The 22,571-nt window shown below is 40.2% G+C and overlaps 1 protein-coding gene across 1 annotated transcript; it reads right to left on the reverse strand.

Annotated features, from left to right (window-relative positions):
* Positions 1-500: 500 nt before the first annotated feature.
* On the reverse strand, positions 501-1,551 carry LOC120947162 (olfactory receptor 6B1-like). The gene has a single exon (XM_040362287.1). It carries the CDS (start codon positions 1,503-1,505, stop codon positions 501-503), a length of 1,005 nt encoding a protein of 334 aa, XP_040218221.1. The 5' UTR covers positions 1,506-1,551.
* Between the last annotated feature and the right edge of the window lie 21,020 nt (positions 1,552-22,571).

The following is a 22,571-nucleotide window of genomic DNA, read 5'->3' on the forward strand; positions in this document are numbered from 1 at the left end:
TTTAACTGCGATAGCAGTTCTGAGCTCTACAAGTCGGTGAGACTGGTATTTCTTTTGTTTTGCTGCTGTGAAGCTATTTCAGTTTAATACACCTCAGTTTTGATTTAAAAGCCTGTGTCCTGCGATGTAGCTGGTTCCCCGAACTTTACAATATATATATATATATATATATATATATATATATATATATATATATATATATAAAATATAAAACTTATTAGTATTCATACTGTTTACACCATGCTGGCTCTGCATAAGAGGCATTAACAAATGTGCTCTAGCAATTTTTAATGTACCTTTAAATTATGAAATAATTAGCATACTATTTTCAGCACCAAATTTAAAAACTGGCAAAAAACTTCAAAAAACTCCAAATTCAAAAACTGGCACTGGCAAAAATGGAACTGAAGAAACAAACTGGTTAGAACCATATGGAGCCCACAGTGGCTTTAGCAGTACATAGTACAGTTTTAGACCATAAGAGGTCATATTTAAAGCTATTATTTGACTTTAGTGTTGGATTTCCCAAATATGAATGACAATAAGATGTGTGCACTATTTACATTTAGATTTTTTCTCAGAAATGGCAACTTCCACATGATCTCTTGAACTTCTTTGTTCCTCAGACAGTATATTATTGGATTCAGTAAAGGTGTTATCACTGTGTAGATAACAGACACAAGTTTGTTGGAATTCACAGATCTAATCCTGCTTGGTCTGGCATACATAAAGAGAGTGGCCCCATAGAATATAACGACCACAACCAAATGAGAAGCACAAGTGGAGAATGCCTTCTTACGACCAGTGGAGGTTGAGATGGATAGAATGGTGGCCAGAATACAGCTGTAGGATATACATGTGAGCAACAGGGTGACTAGAAGCATTAACAATGCAAGTATAAAGTCAACAAGCTCAGCCAACCTTCTGCCTGTGCAGGCAAGATTAAGAATAGGAGATATATCACAGTAAAAGTGATTTATAACATTAGTGTGACAAAACTCTGCCTGGGAAATGTAGTAAACTTTGATAAAAGATATGATGAAACCTATAAACCAGGAGCCCAAGGCAAGGAAGACACATGAGTTCCAGTTCATGGTGGTGACATAATGCAAAGGACTACAAATGGCCACATAACGGTCAATGGCCATAACAGTCAGCAAAACACACTCTGTGCACACCAAAGCAATGAAGAAATAGAGTTGTGTCATACAACCAGTAAGTGAAACTTTATTACTGCCAACAGCAAATATTGCAAGAAGCTTGGGCACTGTGACAGTAACATACCATATTTCCAGAAATGCCAGGTTTCCAAGAAATAAATACATTGGTTTGTGTAGCTTAGAGGTGGTCCAGATAAGGGTTATAATAAGCAGGTTTTCTAGAATGGTTAAAAGATAGGTGGAAAAAAAAATGAAGAAAAGAAGCATCTGAACTGGTTGAGAAGTAGGAAATCCTAGTAAAGTAAATGTTTTGATACTTCTTGTAATATTTGCGTAGTCTTCCATTATCCAACATTTTTTCTGTAAAATAAATGTCAGCAAATCATTGATTAATTCAACAATTTGGAAATGGTAGCCACTTCATTATGTGAAAATTATGATTTTACCCACAAGAAAAATAAATAAAGATGATAAATTACTGAAACCAGCTGTAGATATCTGAGTTTGATATCTGATTGTAAACATGCAGACATAAACTGATTGTCAAAGTCTATACTTTAGTCACAGTTTGGCAATCAACAGTTGCAAAAGCATTCCTGTTTAAGTTATGCAGGAAGGGAGACACTGTACAGCCCCAGTGTTCAAGCAATAGAGACCAGACATTTTTGTTTTTACCCTGTCTTATCTCTTTTCCTCAAGTCCTGTTGGCTAAAGCTGTCAATAGACATGAAGATGAATTCAGCCAAATCAGGTGATTGTCATCTCTGTCCTTGGACACTAATAGCTGGTATAAACATTGTATAGTATATATAGATATTGTTTCAGAGCATTGGATATAGAGCCCACAAAATAGCATTTGGTATTTCCGCAAGACAGTTCAAATTTTGTTTCATCTTGTGTGATGACTGATAGTACCTACCTTTTAATCTTTAATGTGTTCATAAGACAGGAGATTGGTCTATAATGGCCAAGCAGTGATATTAAATCTAAAACCAATCCTCTTTATCGACAATTCTATTGAGTGGAATCTGCAAATGAAAAATTAATAAACTTATATAGTTTTATAAGCATGTTTTGTATACCTGAAATCAATATACTTAGTGTTACTTTTAATATGTCTCTGAAGCAATTACGGTAAATTGTGATCTATTTGATAGTATGCTCAAGGTTTTTTTCTTGTACTGTATCTAAATGCATCTCTAAGTAGTCATTACAGTTAGCTATTATCATTAAACTTGTACTTGCTCAACTTTAGCCACAAATATGTCAAATAAAGGCCATTACACTGTATTTTGTTTAAAGGGAATAGATACAATAGTTAATATTTTTTTTTGCAAAAAAAATTCCGGCAACTATGCAGTAAATAAGAAATAGTGTATATGAATATTGTGTAGTCTTTCACTCAAGAAGCAGGTGGAGCTTTTCACATGCTTCCCTCTTTCTTCTCTTGCTCCTCTGTTGTGTAACACATGTTTGCAGAGCTAAACATCTTTAAAATCTCTGAAAGGAAGAGGGTTGAACTTGGATGCAGCCTCCAGCGGGGACACCGCGAGCCTCGTTTGCAGGTAAGTGTCACATAATGTGCTAGTATGTGGTGCATACTAGCACATTATGCTTTTTCTTTGCATTGAACAAAAAAGGAAGTAAAACCCATTAGGGTTTACTTCCCCTTTAACCTGTTGTTTGTATTGTGTGTTTCACTCAACTTGCTGGGTTTATATCTCTTGTGTAATAAAGAGTGAAATGGTAAATAGCAGCCATGATGTGGAGTAAATTCTAGCATTTAAATTTTATTACAAAGAATATTGGATATCAAAAGGCAATCATTTCTAGGTCATGTCTGCTTAATTAGGATATAATTTGTAGCCTATATTATAACACATTTTAAAAGGCTTCAAAACTAACAACAAACGGACATTACACTAAAAGCAGAGAACAATACTTAAAAATGTTACTATTAGTTATGATATATAAAAACTGTCATTGCAATTCACCGATTTTACTCCAGAACAGTATCACATGAATTATTATAAATTACCTTGGTTCCAGTGATGAAGATTAGCAACAACATTTTTAAAAAAAAAAAGTATATATTTAATTATCAACTATTCTATCAAAATAAACACCACATGTCATCATTTCTACAGTAAGAGGGATTATTGTTCTTTCATATACTAAGTTACAAATATAGATCTATTTATCCTCTTTTTTTAAAAAAGCTGACAGTTTCAGTTCATTGATCATTGGTCACAAGTTTCATTGTTAAAGAAGTTTGTCTCTAGCCCAGTGGAATAAAATCTGTCCAGTTGCCAAAAATATTGTTACAGCTTTAAAAACATTATAAGAACAATTGAGAACTTTCCATTAAACTATTTTGTTTTTCCTTGTTGCAAGTGCACTAATACAGTTACAATAACCTCAAAATATTTAAAAAATGATAATTTGAAAATAATATAATTTGAAAATAATAAAAAATTTTGAAAATGATACTAAGTTACACAATTTGAAAGTGTGGCTATAATAAATGCATGGTGTCTGAAAATTAACCGTGTATTAATTTCCTTCTTAAAAGCAAAATGCACTAGTTTTTCTGGGCCCAACTATGGGTAAAACAACATATAATGCACACATTTGTGGTATCACTATGCATATCAGAAGGATCATTTATCTTGGGCTAATTTTTGATAATAAGTCATGGCAATGGCCCCAAACATACAACTAATGAGAAACATTTATGGGATAATGCAATTTTCCTTTCCCCCCTTCCCCTCCTACAAAAATAGTCATGGCAATGGCCCCAAACATACAACTAATGAGAAACATTTATGGGATAATGCAATTTTCCTCCCCCCCCCCCCCCACAAAAATATTTCTGAAAAAAACAAAGGGGGTCAAAACTCAAGCTGTACCACAAGATAAATATTTTGTTGAGTCTTAATGGCAAGATGGTAATTTGGAGGGGTAATTTTGTCAATTAGACACCACAAAGTATTCATAACGAATGCATGATGCCTGAAAATTACATTCAGATTAACTACCCCCTCAAAGGTGAAATGCACGTGATTTTTTCTGGCCCTGCTATGTGTAGATACAAATAATGCACACATATGTGGTATCCGGACGCATACCAGGGTTGTTATTTTTTTAGAGTGGGTTATGGCAATGTAAATGAACAGGCTGCTATGGTTTTACCGTTTTGGGCCAGTTTTTCTTTGATAATGAAACAAAATAAGGAATCATCCACTATCAAAAATGAAAGTCCAATTTGTCCTGAAAAAAATAAGTTGTTGTTCTCCTTGATACACCAAGTAGTTGCAATGATATATACAGTTTAACAATAAATTAAATGCAAGCAGCAGAAGAACCTAAATTTGATTCAGTATCAGCCTTTTTCAATCCGCTGTACAGCAGAGTTCAGACTGAGAGAAAGAGAAGCACCAAATGGAGCCAATCAGTTGTGCTGTAGTTCTCATATGCTAACAAGAAGCATATTGATAGGAGCAAAAAGCAAACTAACAAGAGATGAGCTTGTCAGTCTGTTGCTTTTTCTTCCACTGTTCAGTCACAGGTTGGGGTGTGGGAAAGATTATTAAGCCTACTGGGCCAATTCTGAAACTTCTCTTATATACTGTATGCAAAAATAAGTGTTTTTTTGTTTTTTTTTGCTTGAAAATTACTTAGAACCCCCAAACATTCAATATTTTTTAGCAGAGACTAGAGAATAAAATAGAGATTGTTGCAATTTTTTATGTCACGCACTATTTGTGCAGCAGTTTTTTAAACACATATCTTTTGGAAAAAAATAGCTTTAATGAATGCAAAATAAAAAAACACATTATATAACCTATTTATTTTGGAAAATATGAAAGTTGCTGTTACTCCAAGTAACTAGATACCCAACATGTCATGCTTTAAAATTGTACACGCTTGTGTAATAACGGCAAACCATGGTACTGTATATACTCGAGTATAAGCCGAGTTTTTCAGCACATTTTTTAATAAACTTATATAGTTTTATAAGCATGTTTTGTATACCTGAAATTAATATACTTAGTGTTACTTTTAATATGTCTCTGAAGCAATTTTTCTTGTACTGTATCTAAATGCATCTCTAAGTAGTCATTACAGTTAGCTATTATCACTAAACTTGTATTTGCTCAACTTTAGCCACAAATATGTAAAATAAAGGCCATTACACTGTATTTTGTTTAAATATGGTAAAGGGAATAGATACAATAGTCAGGGCTCAAAATTTCAAGTCCTGAGCTACTAGCCAGGCTTCAAGAGTTACTCGCCACCAGTTGCCCCACCTAATTCATACACTGCCCTGCGCCTAATTGCACCCGTAAACACGCCCTCGTAGATTATCTCATAGAATGACAATGTTTTATGCAGAATCAAGTTACAAAATTAAATATTACCAACAACAACTTTAACAAACTGGGACAGGGCACTGGGGGCAGACCAGAGGGGCAGGGCACTGGGGGCAGACCAGAGGGACAGGGCACTGGGGTCAGACCAGAGGGACAGGGCACTAGAACTGGGTATCTTCCCCATTCTCTTGCTGTCTCCTCTGCAACTCCCATCCATCCTCTCTCTCTCCCATTTATCTCATCATCAGGAGCCTGTGTGTGCAGCTCCACGCTTGCATGTCCCCACTTCCCCTTTTATTCAGGCTGGCAGAGAGGAGAAGAGCTGCAGCACAGCGGGAGGGAGTACAATCCAGTGCTGAGATCCACACAACTGCATAGCCATTGACACCATAGCACAGCGCACACTGACAGCGCACAGCACACATTGAGACCAGTCTGTTCACAGTGCTCAGGCTAAACTGTTGGACACCTACATAGAGCACAAGGAGAAGAAAACTGCACAAACTAGAAGGCTGCCGCTCTCATGTCAGGGCAACTTTCAGTGAGCGCTGCACCGGAGTGGTAATTTTTGCAATCCTCCACCTTACTCATTACTTTCTGCTCTCCAGCTACATTGGTCGGGCCCGGGGGAGGGGGAAAGGCTCAGAGAGGTCATACTGTTAGGTCCCATGGCTTAATGAGAATTGTAAGGAGAGCACCTGTGTACTGCTCTGCCTGTGCGCGGCTCACCAGACTACTTTTCCCGAGCATGCACCTTTCCTCTTCGGCCGCCAATCTCATCGAGACTCTAAGTGTAGGCACAGATTGGAGGGAGATTGGTCATGCAGCCCTGTCATCACTCGCCCCCAGCTTAAATCCACTCGCCAAATGCTAGTAGGCGAGTGGAAATTTTGAAGGCTGCAATAGTTAATATTTTTTTTTTGCAAAAAAAAATCCGGTAAATATGCAGTAAATAAGAAATAGTGTATATGAATATTGTGTAGTCTTTCACTCAAGAAGCAGGTGGAGCTTTTCACATGCTTCCCTCTTTCTTCTCTTGCTCCTCTGTTGTGTAACACATGTTTACAGAGCTAAACATCTTTAAAATCTCTGAAAGGAAGAGGGTTGAACTTGGATGCAGCCTCCAGCGGGGACACCGCGAGCCTCGTTTGCAGGTAAGTGTCACATAATGTGCTAGTATGTGGTGCATACTAGCACATTATGCTTTTTCTTTGCATTGAACAAAAAAGGAAGTAAAACCCATTAGGATTTACTTCCCCTTTAACCTGTTGTTTGTATTGTGTGTTTCACTCAATTTGCTGGGTTTATATCTCTTGTGTAATAAAGAGTGAAATGGTAAATAGCAGCCATGATGTGGAGTAAATTCTAGCATTTAAATTTTATTACAAAGAATATTGGATATCAAAAGGCAATCATTTCTAGGTCATGTCTGCTTAATTAGGATATAATTTGTAGCCTATATTATAACACATTTTAAAAGGCTTCAAAACTAACAACAAACGGACATTACACTAAAAGCAGAGAACAATACTTAAAAATGTTACTATTAGTTATGATATATAAAAACTGTCATTGCAATTCACCGATTTTACTCCAGAACAGTATCACATGAATTATTATAAATTACCTTGGTTCCAGTGATGAAGATTAGCAACAACATTTTTTTTTAAAAAAAGTATATATTTAATTATCAACTATTCTATCAAAATAAACACCACATGTCATCATTTCTACAGTAAGAGGGATTATTGTTCTTTCATATACTAAGTTACAAATACAGATCTATTTATCCTCTTTTTTTAGACACAATAGACTGCGATTACCTGCGGTTAAGTGCATATAGCTGCGCTAAATCGCACCTGGACGCATTCAATTCTATTTTTTCTATTCGCACCAAACCGCATGCAACGAAATCGCAGCTAAACGTTGTGTGTGAATGGGGTCATAGGAAAGCATTGTGTGCTTTTAGCTGCGATAGAAAACTAGAAAATCCGCAGCTAAAAGCACCATTCTTTCCGTCCGTGTGAAAGGGACCTAACACATTTTAAAAGGCTTCAAAACTAACAACAAACTGACATTACACTAAAAGCAGAGAACAATACTTAAAAATGTTAATATTAGTTATGATATATAAACACTGTCATTGTAATTCACCGGTTTTACTCCAGAACAGTATCACATAAATTATTATAAATTACCTTTGTTCCAGTGATGAAGATTAGCAACAACATTTTTAAAAAAAAAAGTATATCAACTATTCTATCAAAATAAACACCACATGTCATAATTTCTACAGTAAGAGGGATTATTGTTCTTTCATATACTAAGTTACAAATACAGATCTATTTATCCTCTTTTGTTTTAAAGCTGACAGTTTCAGTTCATTGATCATTGGTCACAAGTTTCCTTGTTAAAGAAGTTTGTCTCTAGCCCAGTGGAATAAAATCTGTCCAGTTGCCAAGAATATTGTTACAGCTTTAAAAACATTATAAGAACAATTGAGAACTTTCCATGAAACTATTTTGTTTTTCCTTGTTGCAAGTGCACTAATACAGTTACAATAAACTCAAAATATTTTAAAAATGATAATTTAAAAATAATATAATTTGAAAATAATATAATTTATTGAAAATGATACTAAGTTACACAATTTGAAAGTGTGGCTATAATAAATGCATGGTGTCTGAAAATTAACCGTGTATTAATTTCCTTCTTAAAAGCAAAATGCACTAGTTTTTCTGGGCCCAACTATGGGTAAAACAACATATAATGCACACATTTGTGGTATCACTATGCATATCAGAAGGATCATTTATCTTGGGCTAATTTTTGGTAATAAGTCATGGCAATGGCCCCAAACATACAACTAATGAGAAACATTTATGGGATAATGCAATTTTCCTTTCCCCCCTTCCCCTCCTACAAAAATATTTCTGCAAAAAGGGGGTCAAAACTCGAGCTGTACCACAAGATAAATATTTTGTTAGTTCTTAATGGCAAGATGGTAATTTGGAGGGGTAATGTTGTCAATTAGACACCACAAAGTATTCATAACGAATGCATGATGCCTGGAAATTACATTCAGATTAACTACCCCCATAAAGGTGAAATGCACGTGATTTTTTTCTGGCCCTGCTATGTGTAGATACAAAAAATGCACACATATGTGGTATCCGGATGCATGCCAGGGTTGTTTTTTTTTTATAGTGGGTTATGTAAATTAACAGGCTGCTATGGTTTTACCATTTTGGGCCAGTTTTTCTTTGATAATGAAACAAAATAAGGAATCATACACTATCAAGACCAAATGAAAGTCCAATTTGTCCTGAAAAAAATAAGTTGTTGTTCTCCTTGATACACAAAGTAGTTGCAATGATATATACAGTTTAACAATAAATTAAATGCAAGCAGCGGAAGAACCTAAATTTGATTCAGTATCGCCTTTTTTCAATCCGCTGTACAGCAGAGTTCAGACTGAGAGAAAGAGAAGCACCAAATGGAGCCAATCAGTTGTGCTGTAGTTCTCATATGCTAACAAGAAGCATATTGGTAGGAGCAAAAAGCAAACTAACAAGAGATAAGCTTGTCAGTCTGTTGCTTTTTTTTCCACTGTTCAGTCACAGGTTGGGGTGTGGGAAAGATTATTAAGCCTACTGGGCCAATTCTGAAACTTCTCTTATATACTGTATGCAAAAATAAGTGTTTTTTTTTGTTTGTTTTTTGCTAGAAAATTACTTAGAACCCCCAAACATTCTATATTTTTTTAGCAGAGACTAGAGAATAAAATAGAGATTGTTGCAATTTTTTATGTCACGCACTATTTGTGCAGCAGTTTTTTAAATGCATATCTTTTGGAAAAAAATTGCTTTAACCTCCCTGGCGGTAAACCCGAGCGTGACTCGGGGTTGGTTTTTCATGCTGTGATCGGTATCCCCGAGTCACGCTGGGGGTGGATGTGCAGAGCGTGCAGCGGCGCGGCTTACCTTCTCGCTGGATCCACAGGCAAGTAACTCACCTTGTCCCTGGATCCAGCGATGCCACCCCACTGTGTGAGCGAGCGGGTCCTCCTCGCTCGATTCACAGTCTCCGTGTGCCGCCGATCTCTGTTCCCTGCGACGTTACGACGCACGGGAGCGGAGAACGGCGCCAAATTCAAAAAAGTAAACAAACACTTTACATACAGTATACTGTAATCTTATAGATTACAGTACTGTATGTAAAAAATACACACCCCCCTTGTCCCTAGTGGTCTGCCCAGTGTTCTGCATGTTCTTTTATAAAAATAAAAAATTTAATTTCTGCCTAAAAACTGTAGATTGTCCAAAAGTGTCCCTTTATGTCAAAAATGGTTTTAGATCAGCTAGAAAACAGCGATAATAAATTATAATCACTTGCAGAATTGTGCGATAGCGATTTGCGGGGAAATTCGTCATAAAAAAAAAAAATAATGACAGCGACAATTCTGCAACTAAGCAAATTTCAGTGATTTTGAGTTGATTACATTATTGAATAATTTTTATTTTAATTATATTATTACTTGCTATAATTATTTATAATTATTTATTATATTATAATTTAAAATTTTGTTTTTAAAAAAATGTCATACCCGGGATGCCTATTAGATTCTTGTTTGGTCAGATTTAAGTGAGTTATTCCTAAAAATTACAGGCCTACAGTATAAAACACCACATTTCCTTGCAAATAATTGTACCGCTTTCAGCATGTTTTTTCAGACAGAATCATACCGCCAGGGAGGTTAATGAATGCAAAATAAAAAAACACATTATATAACCTATTTATTTTGGAAAATATGAAAGTTGCTGTTACGCCAAGTAACTAGATACCCAACATGTCATGCTTTAAAATTGTACACGCTTGTGTAATAACGGCAAACCATGGTAGTGTATATACTCGAGTATAAGCCGTGTTTTTCAGCACATTTATTGGTGCTGAAAATGCCCCCCTTGGCTTATACTCAAGTCACCTTTTTGTGCCTGATCTCCTGGAATTTGGGGACCCGGTACTGGCCGCCCATAGGTCCCCTGGACCCCAAACTTGACACACATATAGCCCCACTCTTCCTCTACAATTGTGCAAAGTTTGTTGTCCGGGGAACCTACGGTCGGGGAGCACCGATTTTTCAAATTCGGGCACCCCTTCCATAGACTCCCATGTTAAACGGCCAAGTCTAGTCATGGACACAGTGAGGCATGGGCACAGTGAGGCATGGACACAGTGAGGCATCAGCACAGTGAGGCATGGGCACAGAGAGGCATGGGCACAGTGAGGCATGAGCACAGTGAGGCATGCACATGAACACAGTGAGGCAAAATGAGGCACAGTGAGGCATGCAGATGGACACCCTAGGCTTATACTCGAGTCATTTTCCCACTTTTTTGTGGTAAAATTAGGTGCCCCGGCTTATATTCGGGTCGGCTTATACTCGAGTATATATACGGTACTTAAAAATCTCCATAGGCAATGCTTTAAAAATGTCTACAGGTTACCTGTTTAGGGTAATAGAGCCAGAATTATACAAGAGCCAGGCAATACATTACATGTGTGTTTTGAACACCATTTACATATGTGAGAGTGACCTACCTGTACGTATGCATTCGACTATTGCAAGAAAGCATGGGGGGACAGAGGACCTTTTTTTTAAAAAAGTATCATTATTTATTTTATTACTTTTTTAATTTTTACACTTTCCCTTTAAACATTTTTTTATCACTTTTATTTTTCACAGTAGAGGGAGGAGCCTAAACATGGCACCGGAAGAGAGCTCATGTTAGGATCTCCAGGCATATCAATCCTTCCAATGCAGCGACAGAGGTAGCCTTCAACATCCCCCGGCCTCATCCCCACGGCCAAAAAACCTTCAAAGTCCTTTAAAGTGTTGGAACAGAAGTCCTTTAAAGTGTTGGAACAGAGGAGAAGGAGACCCAGTGCGAAATCACTTGATCCGTGAGGCCAAGCGGAGTGGCAGCAGGAACAGAGGAACTCAGCTGGAATCGGCTGAAGCCCAAACCCGGAACCAGGAGAGGGAGTGCACTGTCTGAGACACTCGGTGGCGCTCAGTGAGGCAGTGCTCGGCCAGATCATCCAGATTGTCTGGATCTGGGGGGGGGGGCCCAGCCCCCGACAGGAGACGAAGTGGAGCAGCTGTGGAGCTAGCGAATCCCCCAACCCAAACCGGAGTGGAAAAGATGGCGGGGGCCATACAGAAGAATTAGCGGATGTACCCCAGCCTCCTCATACTAGAAGTGGAACCCACACATACCACAAAACTGGGAAACAGGTGGAGGGAGAAGGGATTGGGCTATAGTGTCAGGAAACTTCCACTTACATAATTCCCCTGTTTCTGTGTTTTTCGGTGGGGAGGGCCTTTTTTCTGTGCTTTGTAGGGGGCCCCTAGATTTCACCCCCCGGCCAGGGGAGCAGATATGAAGTAGTGACATGACAACTCTAAATTGTTTGACATAATGTAAGAGGATTAAATTCCCCAGAAAAAAAAATATAGCGTACTAAGGGAAATTAATACAAACCTTAAATTATACAAAAAAAATATTTGAACATGGTATTACGGTGACTCCTCAATTAGAAGAGCAAAGGGAGTAGCAATAGGACTGGCAAAAAATGTAAATTTAATGCTGGAACATAGGAAAATAGATCTAGGGGGACAAATTATTTTTCTGAAAGGGAAACTACAGGGGATGGAGTACACATTGACCAACATGTATTGCCCTGACAAAAATCCCCCAAAATATATGGAAACTGGAGATTTCAATTTCTGTATGGAACCCAGATTAGATAGTACGTCAAATGCACTGGGAACTGGAAATCAACAACTAAGATTGGTCAAAAAATAAGTAAATGTCAGGTGGTTGATGTTCGGAGAGCTCAAGATCTGCAAACAAAAGACTACACATACCACTTCTGGAAGTGGTAGTTAAAACATCTATTGGGGTAATGTCGCTCTCAGACCATGCCCCAGTACTGATGAGGTTGAAGCTTAAGGGTATACAGAATAAGACAAGTACATGCAGATTGAATGAAGACCTGATAGAGGACATAGAAGTAGGAAAAATTGTAAAAAAAGAAATTGAACAATATTTTCTGCTGAACGAGATACCTGAGGTCGCAAAGTCTACTATATGGGAAGCGCATAAAACCTACATTAGGGGTAAGATGATATCTATAGGAGCTAATTTTGTGCTGGGCTCCCAATGAGTTGGGCGCTATTGTAAATTTAGGGGTGTCTGAGCTAATAGTTGGGCTCAGACTCTGTTAATTCTATTTAAATTAGCCTCTGTTCTGGCTATGGTTGTGCTCGGTAGAAGTTTTCCCTTGTTGCCTGTAGGTGGCGTTACCTTCTTCAGGCCCATGTTGGAACTTGGGCAAACCATAGTATGTTGAGTGACCCTTCTCGGCAGCAGCCCAGTGGGAGTCGATGTTTTCCAGAGTCCTTCGCCTCTTGGCCCTCCTGGCGCGAGGTGGGTGTGCATGGTTTCAGACTCGGGACCACGTTGGTCTGAGGCTGTGTTCCTATCAAGTAGGCCCCGCTATGCTGGCTGGGGCCTATGGTTCTACAAGGGATCCCAAGCTGTCCATCCAAGTGGAGGAAGCTTCTTTGAGAAGGAAACTGGGGGAGGACCTGCCCTGGAGGAGACAAGCAAGGCAAGCTGATGTCTTGGGATAGGCCTGGAAACCTTGTTAAGGAAAAGGGACCCACTACGCAAATTGTCTTACAGTCCGCCGGATTGGCTTAAAGGCTCTTTTGCTGTAAGGCTGGAAGTGCGGGACTTTAAATCCTGTGGCAGAGGATTCCTGACTATCCATTCTGTGTTCTCAGACGGTCTGTGGCAGAGACTGTTTCTGTACTGTCCATACATCATTCCGGCTGCTTGGCCATGTGAGAGGGGTCTATCCGGGTGAGCAATGCCCACTCAGGAGTGAGTGGCGAATATTGGAACTTTGAATACTTTTGTGCATTCTGTATCGCGTACCTGAACCTACCCCTTCTCTCTGTACTCTCTACTTCCTTCACAAGTTTATGCAGCAAAAATAAAGCCTACAGTTGAAGGTTTTACATCTTGTGTGGACATTGCAATTTCTACAGACTTCCTCTCCTGGACAACGAACTTAGAGGTAATGTGCAAAACCCAAATCTAAACCAGCAGCTCTTACGGAGGTAGTGCTACACTAAGAAAAAGAAAGCGAGATCAAGAGATATGAAAAGGATGATAAAGGAAATATATGAGTTGGAACAGGTGCACAAAAAAGGAACAGATGTCAAAATACAACAGACATTAATAATAAAAAGAGACCAACTAAAAGACCTAATGGAACAAAAAAAAAGAAAAGTCTTTAATAAAGTAGCGAAAGACAGGTAAAAATGGGGGAATAAACCAGGAAAATATCTTGCAAAAACCTTAAAAAATAAAAAAGCACAAATTTATATAGAAAAGATGAAAAATAATAAAGGAGAGATGGTTTATAAAACATCAGAAATTGCAAAGGCAATCCAGACCTATTATAGTGCTCCATATGCATTAAGGAGTAAAGAGACACAAGAAGCAGAAAAAAATAAGAAAACATAAAGAGGAAAGATTGCAGGCCTTAGAAGATCCAATAACACAGGAGGAAATCAAAACAGCAATAAATAGCACAACATCAGGAAAGAGCCCAGGTCCCGACGGATTTACAATTAGATACTATAAAAAATTTCCAAAAATATGTGATTATGTTAACAAATTATGGGAGAAGGAGGAGATGAGGAAAGAATCATTGTTAGAATACATCACAGTAATACCTAAGGAGGGAAAGGATGCAACAATGTGTTCTAATTATAGACCAATAGCTTTGTTGAACGCAGATACAAAATTATACGCAAAAGTGTTAGCAACGAGAATAAAGAAGCTGATGCTGGAATTATTCCTGTGGATCAAACAGAGTTTATACCGGCAGAGAAGGTAAAGACAATGGTGTAAGAACATTATTAATGTTGCGAAAGGAAAGAAGTAATGATTCCACAGTGCTACTCCTGTCAATAGATGCAGAAAAGGCATTTGACAGGGTAGACTGGGGATTCATGATGGATACAAAAGCAAACCTGGGGGTAGGACCTAAAATGGTCCATTGGATCAGAAATCTATACAACCATCCTACAGCATCAGTATAGGTTAATGGAAGTATAAAAGGATGTTTTGAAAGAATAGAGTACATTTTAAAATTGAATATCTTAGTAGTAGAAAGGAGGATCAGGTAGAAAGATTTAATAGTATAAGGGGAAAATGGTTAGAATTTAAAAAATCCAGGGAGTATATTGATAAAATGCTGGAGAGGAGGTAGACCAACAAAATGGGTAGGGAGAAGGGAGTAAAGGGGGGAGGGGTGAAGGAGGGGACATATGTATAAGCTTTGATGAATTGATTTACTTGAAATGTATTCATGTATGTTCTTTTTTAATGAAAAAACAAATAAAGTCAAAATAAAAAAAAGAAATGTAAACATCCTTTGTGATAGAAATAAGCAGTGACAAGTACTCTTTTTGGAGAGATGTGGGGTCAATAAGACCTCACATCTCTCCCCTGCAATGTAAAGCATTAGATCAAAAAATAATAATAATTGATCTAGTGCAGTGGTAGGCAATCTGTGGCACTCCAGCTGTTGCAGAACTACAAGTCCCATCATGCATCTGGGAGTAACTGCCAATTGTAAATGCCTACTCCATCATGCCTCTGGGAGTAAATGTAACTGCTAACCTTGCAATGCCTCATGGGAAATGTAGTTCCACAACCAGTGGCGGCCCGTCCATAGGGGGCGCGGGGGCGCCGCCCCCCAAAGCTACTCATCAACAAAAGAAAAAAAAATGAAAAAAAAAAATAATAAAAAAAAAAAATGACATTTTTTTTTTTTTTAATATAACATGTCCCTTTAAGTGTGTGTGTGTGGGGGGGCGGAGCGCCGGCCACAGAGGTGCTGTGGGAAGCATGATGTCATCGAAATCGTGAGATTTGGCAAGCCGCAAGCAAATCTATCGGCTGGCTTTTATACTGCCCATGGAGCGCAAAGCTCCACGCTCGCACAACCACTCTGTGCTGGATGTGTCCTGTTGGTGGTTAGTGATTGGCTGGTCCATAGGACTTAGGGCGGTGCTTTTATCAGACCAACCAATCACTTCCGGTTTTCTGTGTGACTCATCCTGGCTAGTCTGAACATGAGAGAATTCGGCCAGGGGTCGGGACAGCTCACTGAAGCTGCTGGCAGGTAATTAGGCAGAGAGTTGTGCTCTCAGGACGTGCAGCAGTTTCCTGTGTACTTTGTGTAGTGGATCTGGGGGGTAGAAGGGGGGGAGTGCAGTGAAGGGCTGAGAAGCTTTTAGCACATTTCCTGGGGACAGTAATCTGGATGGGGCTGCTAGTGTTATATGTGTGGCAGGTAGGGGGAGGGGCAGCCTGGGACGTAGTGGATAATGTTAGAATAGTTGTTCAGGCTGTCGTCTCCTCTCCTCTCATCCAGCTAAATTTGCTCCCAGTCTGAGAGCAGAGATTAGAGGTTCTCCTTGGCAGGGGGATCAGATCAAACTGGATGGCATGGTGACATTGTGCTGGGAAGACAGGAGGAGGAGAAGACAAGCTTCCTTCACTGTACACTGATCTGTGCTGGATCAGGCAGATCTACATTCTCCTCCTGATCATTAAATATCTCCTTCATTGCTCCATCATATCCATTCCATCCATTCATCCATCCATCCATCCACCCCACCCATCCACCCCACCCATCCATCCATTCCACCCACCCCACCCCATCCATCTCACCCACCCACCCATCCCATTCATCCACCCACCCCATTCATCCACCCCACCCATCCATCCATTCCACCCACCCCACCCCATCCATCTCACCCACCCACCCATCCCATTCATCCACCCACCCCATTCATCCACCCCACCCATCCATCCATTCCACCCACCCCACCCCATCCATCTCACCCACCCATCCCATTCATCCACCCACCCCATTCATCCACCCCACCCATCCCATCCATTCCACCCACCCCATTCATCCACCCCACCCATCCATCAATTCCACCCACCCCACCCATCCACCCATCCCATCCATCCCACACCATTCATCCACCCATCCCATCCATTCCACCCCATTCATCCACCCCACCCCACACCATTCATCCACCCATCCCATCCATCCCACACCATTCATCCACCCATCCCATCCATCCACCCACCCCACCCATCCTATCCATTCCACCCCATTCATCCACCCACCCACCCCACTCCACCCCATTCATCCACCCATCCTATTCCACTCACCCCACCCATCCATCCATTCCACCCACCCCACCCCATTCATCCACCCATCCCATCCCACCCCATTCATCCATCCATCCCATCCATTCCACCCACCCCACCCCATTCATCCACCCACCCCACCCCATTCATCCACCCATCCCATCCATTCCACCCCTTTCATCCACCCACCCTATCCATCCACCTCATCATCCACCCACCCATTCTCCCACCCATCTATTCACTCCCCTACCTGTCCATCCATCCCTTCACACCCCTTCCTGCTGGTTGTGTATATTGTGGCTATCCCTCCTCTTTCCTATATAAAAGCAGTTGGTATTGTCCTAAAGCTGACCGTACGCTGTCCAATCCCCTTTTTCATCAGACTATATGCAATACAGTCTGTGCAATTTCCTATAGATCTGCCAACTACTATGTAGTGCAAGAGCCTGCCTTGGGGGGGAGAGCAAGTGCAGGGGGCCAGTTCTGTTTTGCGCCCCCCCTAAAATTTTGACCACCAGCCGCCACTGTCCACAACAGCTGGGGCGCCACAGGTTGCTTACCCATGATCTAGTGCTTTAAAAAAATGGCCATGTTTACAATGGGCTGGAAGTGACGTCATGACGTTTCTCCGGTCCTCCTAAACCATAGAGATGAGCAGAGGCCATCTTTCCTCAAGAAAAAAAACAATACCGGAGTTATGGCATATTGCAGCAGCCATAAATGCCGGTATTGCACTGACGACTGAGGACGTCATTTATCTATGGCCTGATCTGTAAGTGGTTAACTGCAGCAGAGAAATATCAGGACCCCTATCCTGAAAAAGTGTAAAATGCATAAAAAAAATCTTGGCATTGGATCTAAATGTAAAAACATTTTTCTAATAAAATGTATGTACATGAGCACTCACTCATTTCTTCCCCTGTATAATTTAGAACCTCAATCAAGATTAATCTCAGCTCTACAAATTGTGTGTAGACATGAGCAGTTTTCTCAGCATTTTTTTTTCTAGTAATGATGTCCATTGAGACATGAGATTGCTCAAATGTGTACAGCAATACAAACTGACAGGGATTCTATACCTGCTCACTGTAAATAAATTAAAACAATGATTTAGACTTTAAGGGCTAGATTCAGCATTGATTTACGCCGGCGTATCTATAGATACGCCCCGTAAATTCAAAGCTGCGCCGGCGTATCTTATTTCTGTATTCAGAAAGCAAGATACGCCGACATTAGCCTAAGATCCGACTGGCGTAAGTCTCTTACGCCGTCGTATCTTAAGGGTGCATATTTACGCTGGCCGCTAGGTGGCGCTTCCGTCGTTTTCAGCGTAGAATATGCAAATGACCTACATACGCCGATTCACAAATTTACGTACGCCCGGCGCTATTTTTTTACGTGGTTTACGTTAGGCTTTTTCGGCGTAAGGTTGCTCCTGCTATTATGAGGCGTACGCAATGTTAAGTATGGACGTCGTTCCCGTGTCGAATTTAGAATTTTTCACGTCGTTTGCGTAAGTCGTTCGCGAATAGGGCTGGACGTAATTTACGTTCACGTCGAAACCAATGACGTCCTTGCGGCGTACTTTGGAGCAATGCACACTGGGAAATTCCACAGACGGCGCATGCGCTGTTCGGGAAAACCGTCAATCATGTCGGGTCACCACCCATTTATATAAAACACGCCCCCCTCATACTCATTTGAATTAGGCGCGCTTACGCCGGCCCCATTTACGCTACGCTGCCGCAACTTACGGAGCAAGTGATTTGTGAATACTGCACTTGCCCGTGTAAATTGCGGCGGCGTAGCGTAAATAACATACGCTACGCCCGCACAAACTTACGGCGGGCTACTTGAATCTAGCCCTAAATCTACAGTTTCTTATGTCTCCCAGGTATTTCCTACACACATACGATGGCATTAGCATGTGGTTAACAGAAAAACAATAACATTAATTATAGAATTAGAATTATAATTTGTACTTTTTATAATATTAATAGTACCTTTTTGATCTAAAGGGTCTCGAACTTTGACTAGCCCTATCCACAAAACCATTTAAAACAAGTCAGTGTCCCTCATTTGTCCTTAAATTGGTTCTAAAGGTAGAAGATTTTTTATTTTTTTTGTTTAATCATAATTTATTAAAAAAAAATTGAATTTACACACAGATTATACTTATAGCACATAGAAAACATAATCGTGTAAATGTAACAATTTTAAGATTGGATTATTCCCAAAACATTACCCAGGATCTTGCTCCCTATTGCATGACCGCTAGATAGAAAGAGAAACAAAGATACAGAACACGTGGTCCTGAAACACACAAAAAAAAAGAAAAGAAAAAGGACATAAACAACTACAAACAGATACAAACCTAGACATACATACACATTCCTCTGGGAAGTCCCCTCCCGACTCTCTACCACACCATGCCATGCCTACCCAGCCCAGTCAAATCCAGATCCTACTCATTTTCACAAATAAAATCTCAGGATGTCCGAGTTTAAGAACTCAATCCAAGGTGACCACATTTCCATAAACTTATGATAGTGTCCCTGATTGCTTGCTGATATTTCCTCCATTCTTTTTATTGAATAGTGGGGGCAACTCTTGTATTCCAATATCTGGGTATAATTATTCGCGCGGCAGATATTAGATTAGGAAACAATCCTTTTGTAACCTCTCGGAGAGCCCCAGGATACATGGATAGTAAGGGCATTTGTGGAGATTTATGATACGATGCATCGGTGATACAGGAGCAGATCTGGAATACAGAATCCCAAAATTCTTTAATCTGAGGACATGTCCAGTTGTCCACCAAATATGGATCATTGTACCCACATCTCCTCCACATCATCAGCATTCCCTAGGATAAATCTGGGAAATTCTGTGTAACCTCGCTGGACATCTATACCATCTAGTTAATATTTTATAATTATTTTCTTGTATAAAAGCCATGGAGCTAGATTTAAAAGTTAACAGATAAGCTTTCTTCCATTCTTCTACAGGAATCGAATGGCCCAATTCTCTCTCCCAATCTCTAATGTAATATGGGATAATTGGGGTAGCTTGTGACAGAAGTATATCATACATTGTGGAGATGGTGCTAGAACAACCTGTGCCCCATTACACAGGGACTCAAACAGTGTTAAGTCCCTGTGTAATAGAGTGATTTTAGTTAGATAACTGTAGTAATGTTGAAGCTGAAGATAATGAAACCACTGACCAGCATATCTGCGTTCATTGTTCATTATCACGTTAGGTGGCTGGAGTCCTTTTGATGACAAAGCTTGTATAATCGGAGAGGGAGTCTTCCTTATCCATTTTAGAAACCTATCTGATAACAAAGCAGGTGGAAAATCTGGGTTACCCATTATTGAGGTTAATGGACCTGGTATTGAAGAAACATCCCACCTTCTTACCATGCTATCCCAGACTTTTAATAATAACTGGGTAAGAGGTGGAAGTGTTTGGTCCGAAAGACACAGTTTCGGTGAAATCCACGGGAGAGAGACCAACGGGAGCTCTATTATTTGCTGTTCTATGGCTTCCCATAGGTTGTACTCCCACAGTGGAACCAATCCAGTATTCTAGCCAGTAGTGAGGCTATATAATATAGTTCCATCTGTGGTAATCCTGCTCCCCCCTCTGTCCTCCGCTTTACCAGAATGTCATATTACAATCTTGCCGATTTATTCCACCAGAGATAGCGAATTAAGCTCGATCTTAAGACCCCCTTCACACTGAGGGCGTATTGCAGGCGCTATAGCATTAAAAATTGCGCCTGCAATCCGCCCTCAAACAGCCGCTCCATTGTCTCCAGTGTGAAAGCCAGAGGGATTTTACACTGGAGCGTTGCGCTAGCAGGACAGTAAAAAAAGTCCTGCTAGCCGCATCTTTGGAGCGGTGAAGGAGTGGTGTGTTTACCACTCCTCCACTGCTGCTGCCTATTGAAATTAATGGGACAGCGCAGCTATACCACCCGCAATGCGCTGCTTCAGCGGGCGTTTTTTAACCCTTTCTCAGCTAGCAGGGGTTAAAAGCGCCCCGCTAGCGGCCGAAATGCAGCGCAAATCCGCCCATAGCATCAGCGGTAAAAATCTTGTATATTGCCATTCTCCCTAGACATGAGTGTTTCCTTTTGGCCAAAAGCTGCAGTCTATTAATTGTAGAATTAAGTAAAGGGAGATAATTAAACTCATACATTCTTTCTTCTAACGCGGTAATATTCACTTCTAAATAATTAAGAGCTTGTGATTCCCACTGAAGGGGGAAGTTATTTTCTAGCATTTCTTTATCCATTACTGATAGCGTAATATTGATACATCAAGATTTTGCAATGTTTACTTAAAAATTGCTATAAAGGCCAAATTGTTCCAATTCCTAGAGAATATTTGGGAAGGCTATTATTGGATTGGAGTTATTGCCCACATAAACCCCCTGAATTGAACAATTTGATCAAAGAGCAACCGCCAGATGTTCCATTGCAAGGATATACAAATATGGTGATAGTGGACAACCCTGGCGAGTCCCATTCGAGATTTCAACAGGTGAGGATAATGTCCCGTTAACCTTCATTCTAGTTAGAATATTTCTTAGCCCAATTCCTTTTTCTGCATTAAGCTAAAAAAAACTACCCCCCAGCGTTCCCCCATACCTCCTCCACCATTCTACCTTATCTGAGCCTGATCTCGATCCAGCAATGTACACAAGAGCTGAGGCTTTCTTGGCTTTCAGATCTCCCTCCTCATTGGCTACAACTGCTGTCAATCATAGCCAGTGAGGAGGGAATGGGGGGCAGGGCCAAGCTGTTCTCTGAGTGTCAATGGACACACAGAGCGGGGCTTGGGAGTGAGCATGCAAAAGTGCCCTCATAGCAAACTTCTTGTTTGGCTCACTTGGCAGAGGGAAGAAGCCACAAGCACCAGTGGGGGACCCGAGAAGAGGGGAATCGGGGCTCCTCTGTGCAAAACCTTGTGTGCTGTTGTAATTAAAAAAAAAAAACATTTACAATCACTGGGGACACCCTAGGATTTTCTCACTTTGGATGGATTTTCTCTCACTTCCTGTTTTGGCTATAAGACAGGAAGTGAAGTGAAATCTCCCCAATGGGGCAGAGATGGCAAAAAAATTTAGGTTATAACCTTCCCAAAATGAAAAAATATTGCATTTAGCTACACTTTAAGGATCAATTAGCACTCAGAACTTTATATGTACAGTATTCCTATAGTAAATGCATTTGTTTGACAATATACACTTTGTACTGGTGCAAAAAGAGAGCTGAAAGTCCATAAGCTTAAAAGTCCATGAAACATCCATGGGAAGGGTTTATGCACACATATATATGTGTCTAACACGGATATGGTTGGTGGCAGCTATCCTCTGAGTATAGCCAGCTCTGTTGAAAACAAGAAGGAGGAGAAAAGTGAAGCGCCACCTCAGTGTAGAGATTAAAACATGCTTTATTAGCAGAAGGAATAGGAACACTTACAGGATAAAAGCAGTTATGGCTAGGCAGGCAGAGAAAAGCCTATTATCTGCCTGCCTAGCCCCCCCTCCCCTCGTATCCGATTCTGGTGACATAATTTCCGCCCGTTTCAGCCGTGTTCCACGCTGGTTGTGATTTCTGCTTCCTGGCGGCCACAGGGTGCACAGAAGACTCTTTATTCATCTACACAGCCTGGGAAATGACAGTGAACCTGAAAGGACGCTAAGGCCTCGTACAC

This window comes from Rana temporaria, chromosome 1, assembly GCF_905171775.1.
Source record: "Rana temporaria chromosome 1, aRanTem1.1, whole genome shotgun sequence".
NCBI lineage: Eukaryota > Metazoa > Chordata > Amphibia > Anura > Ranidae > Rana > Rana temporaria.

Coding starts and splice junctions, on each gene's coding strand:
- LOC120947162 (XM_040362287.1), bottom strand. CDS start 1,505: ATGGAAGACTACGCAAATATTACAAGAAGTATCAAAACATTTACTTTA.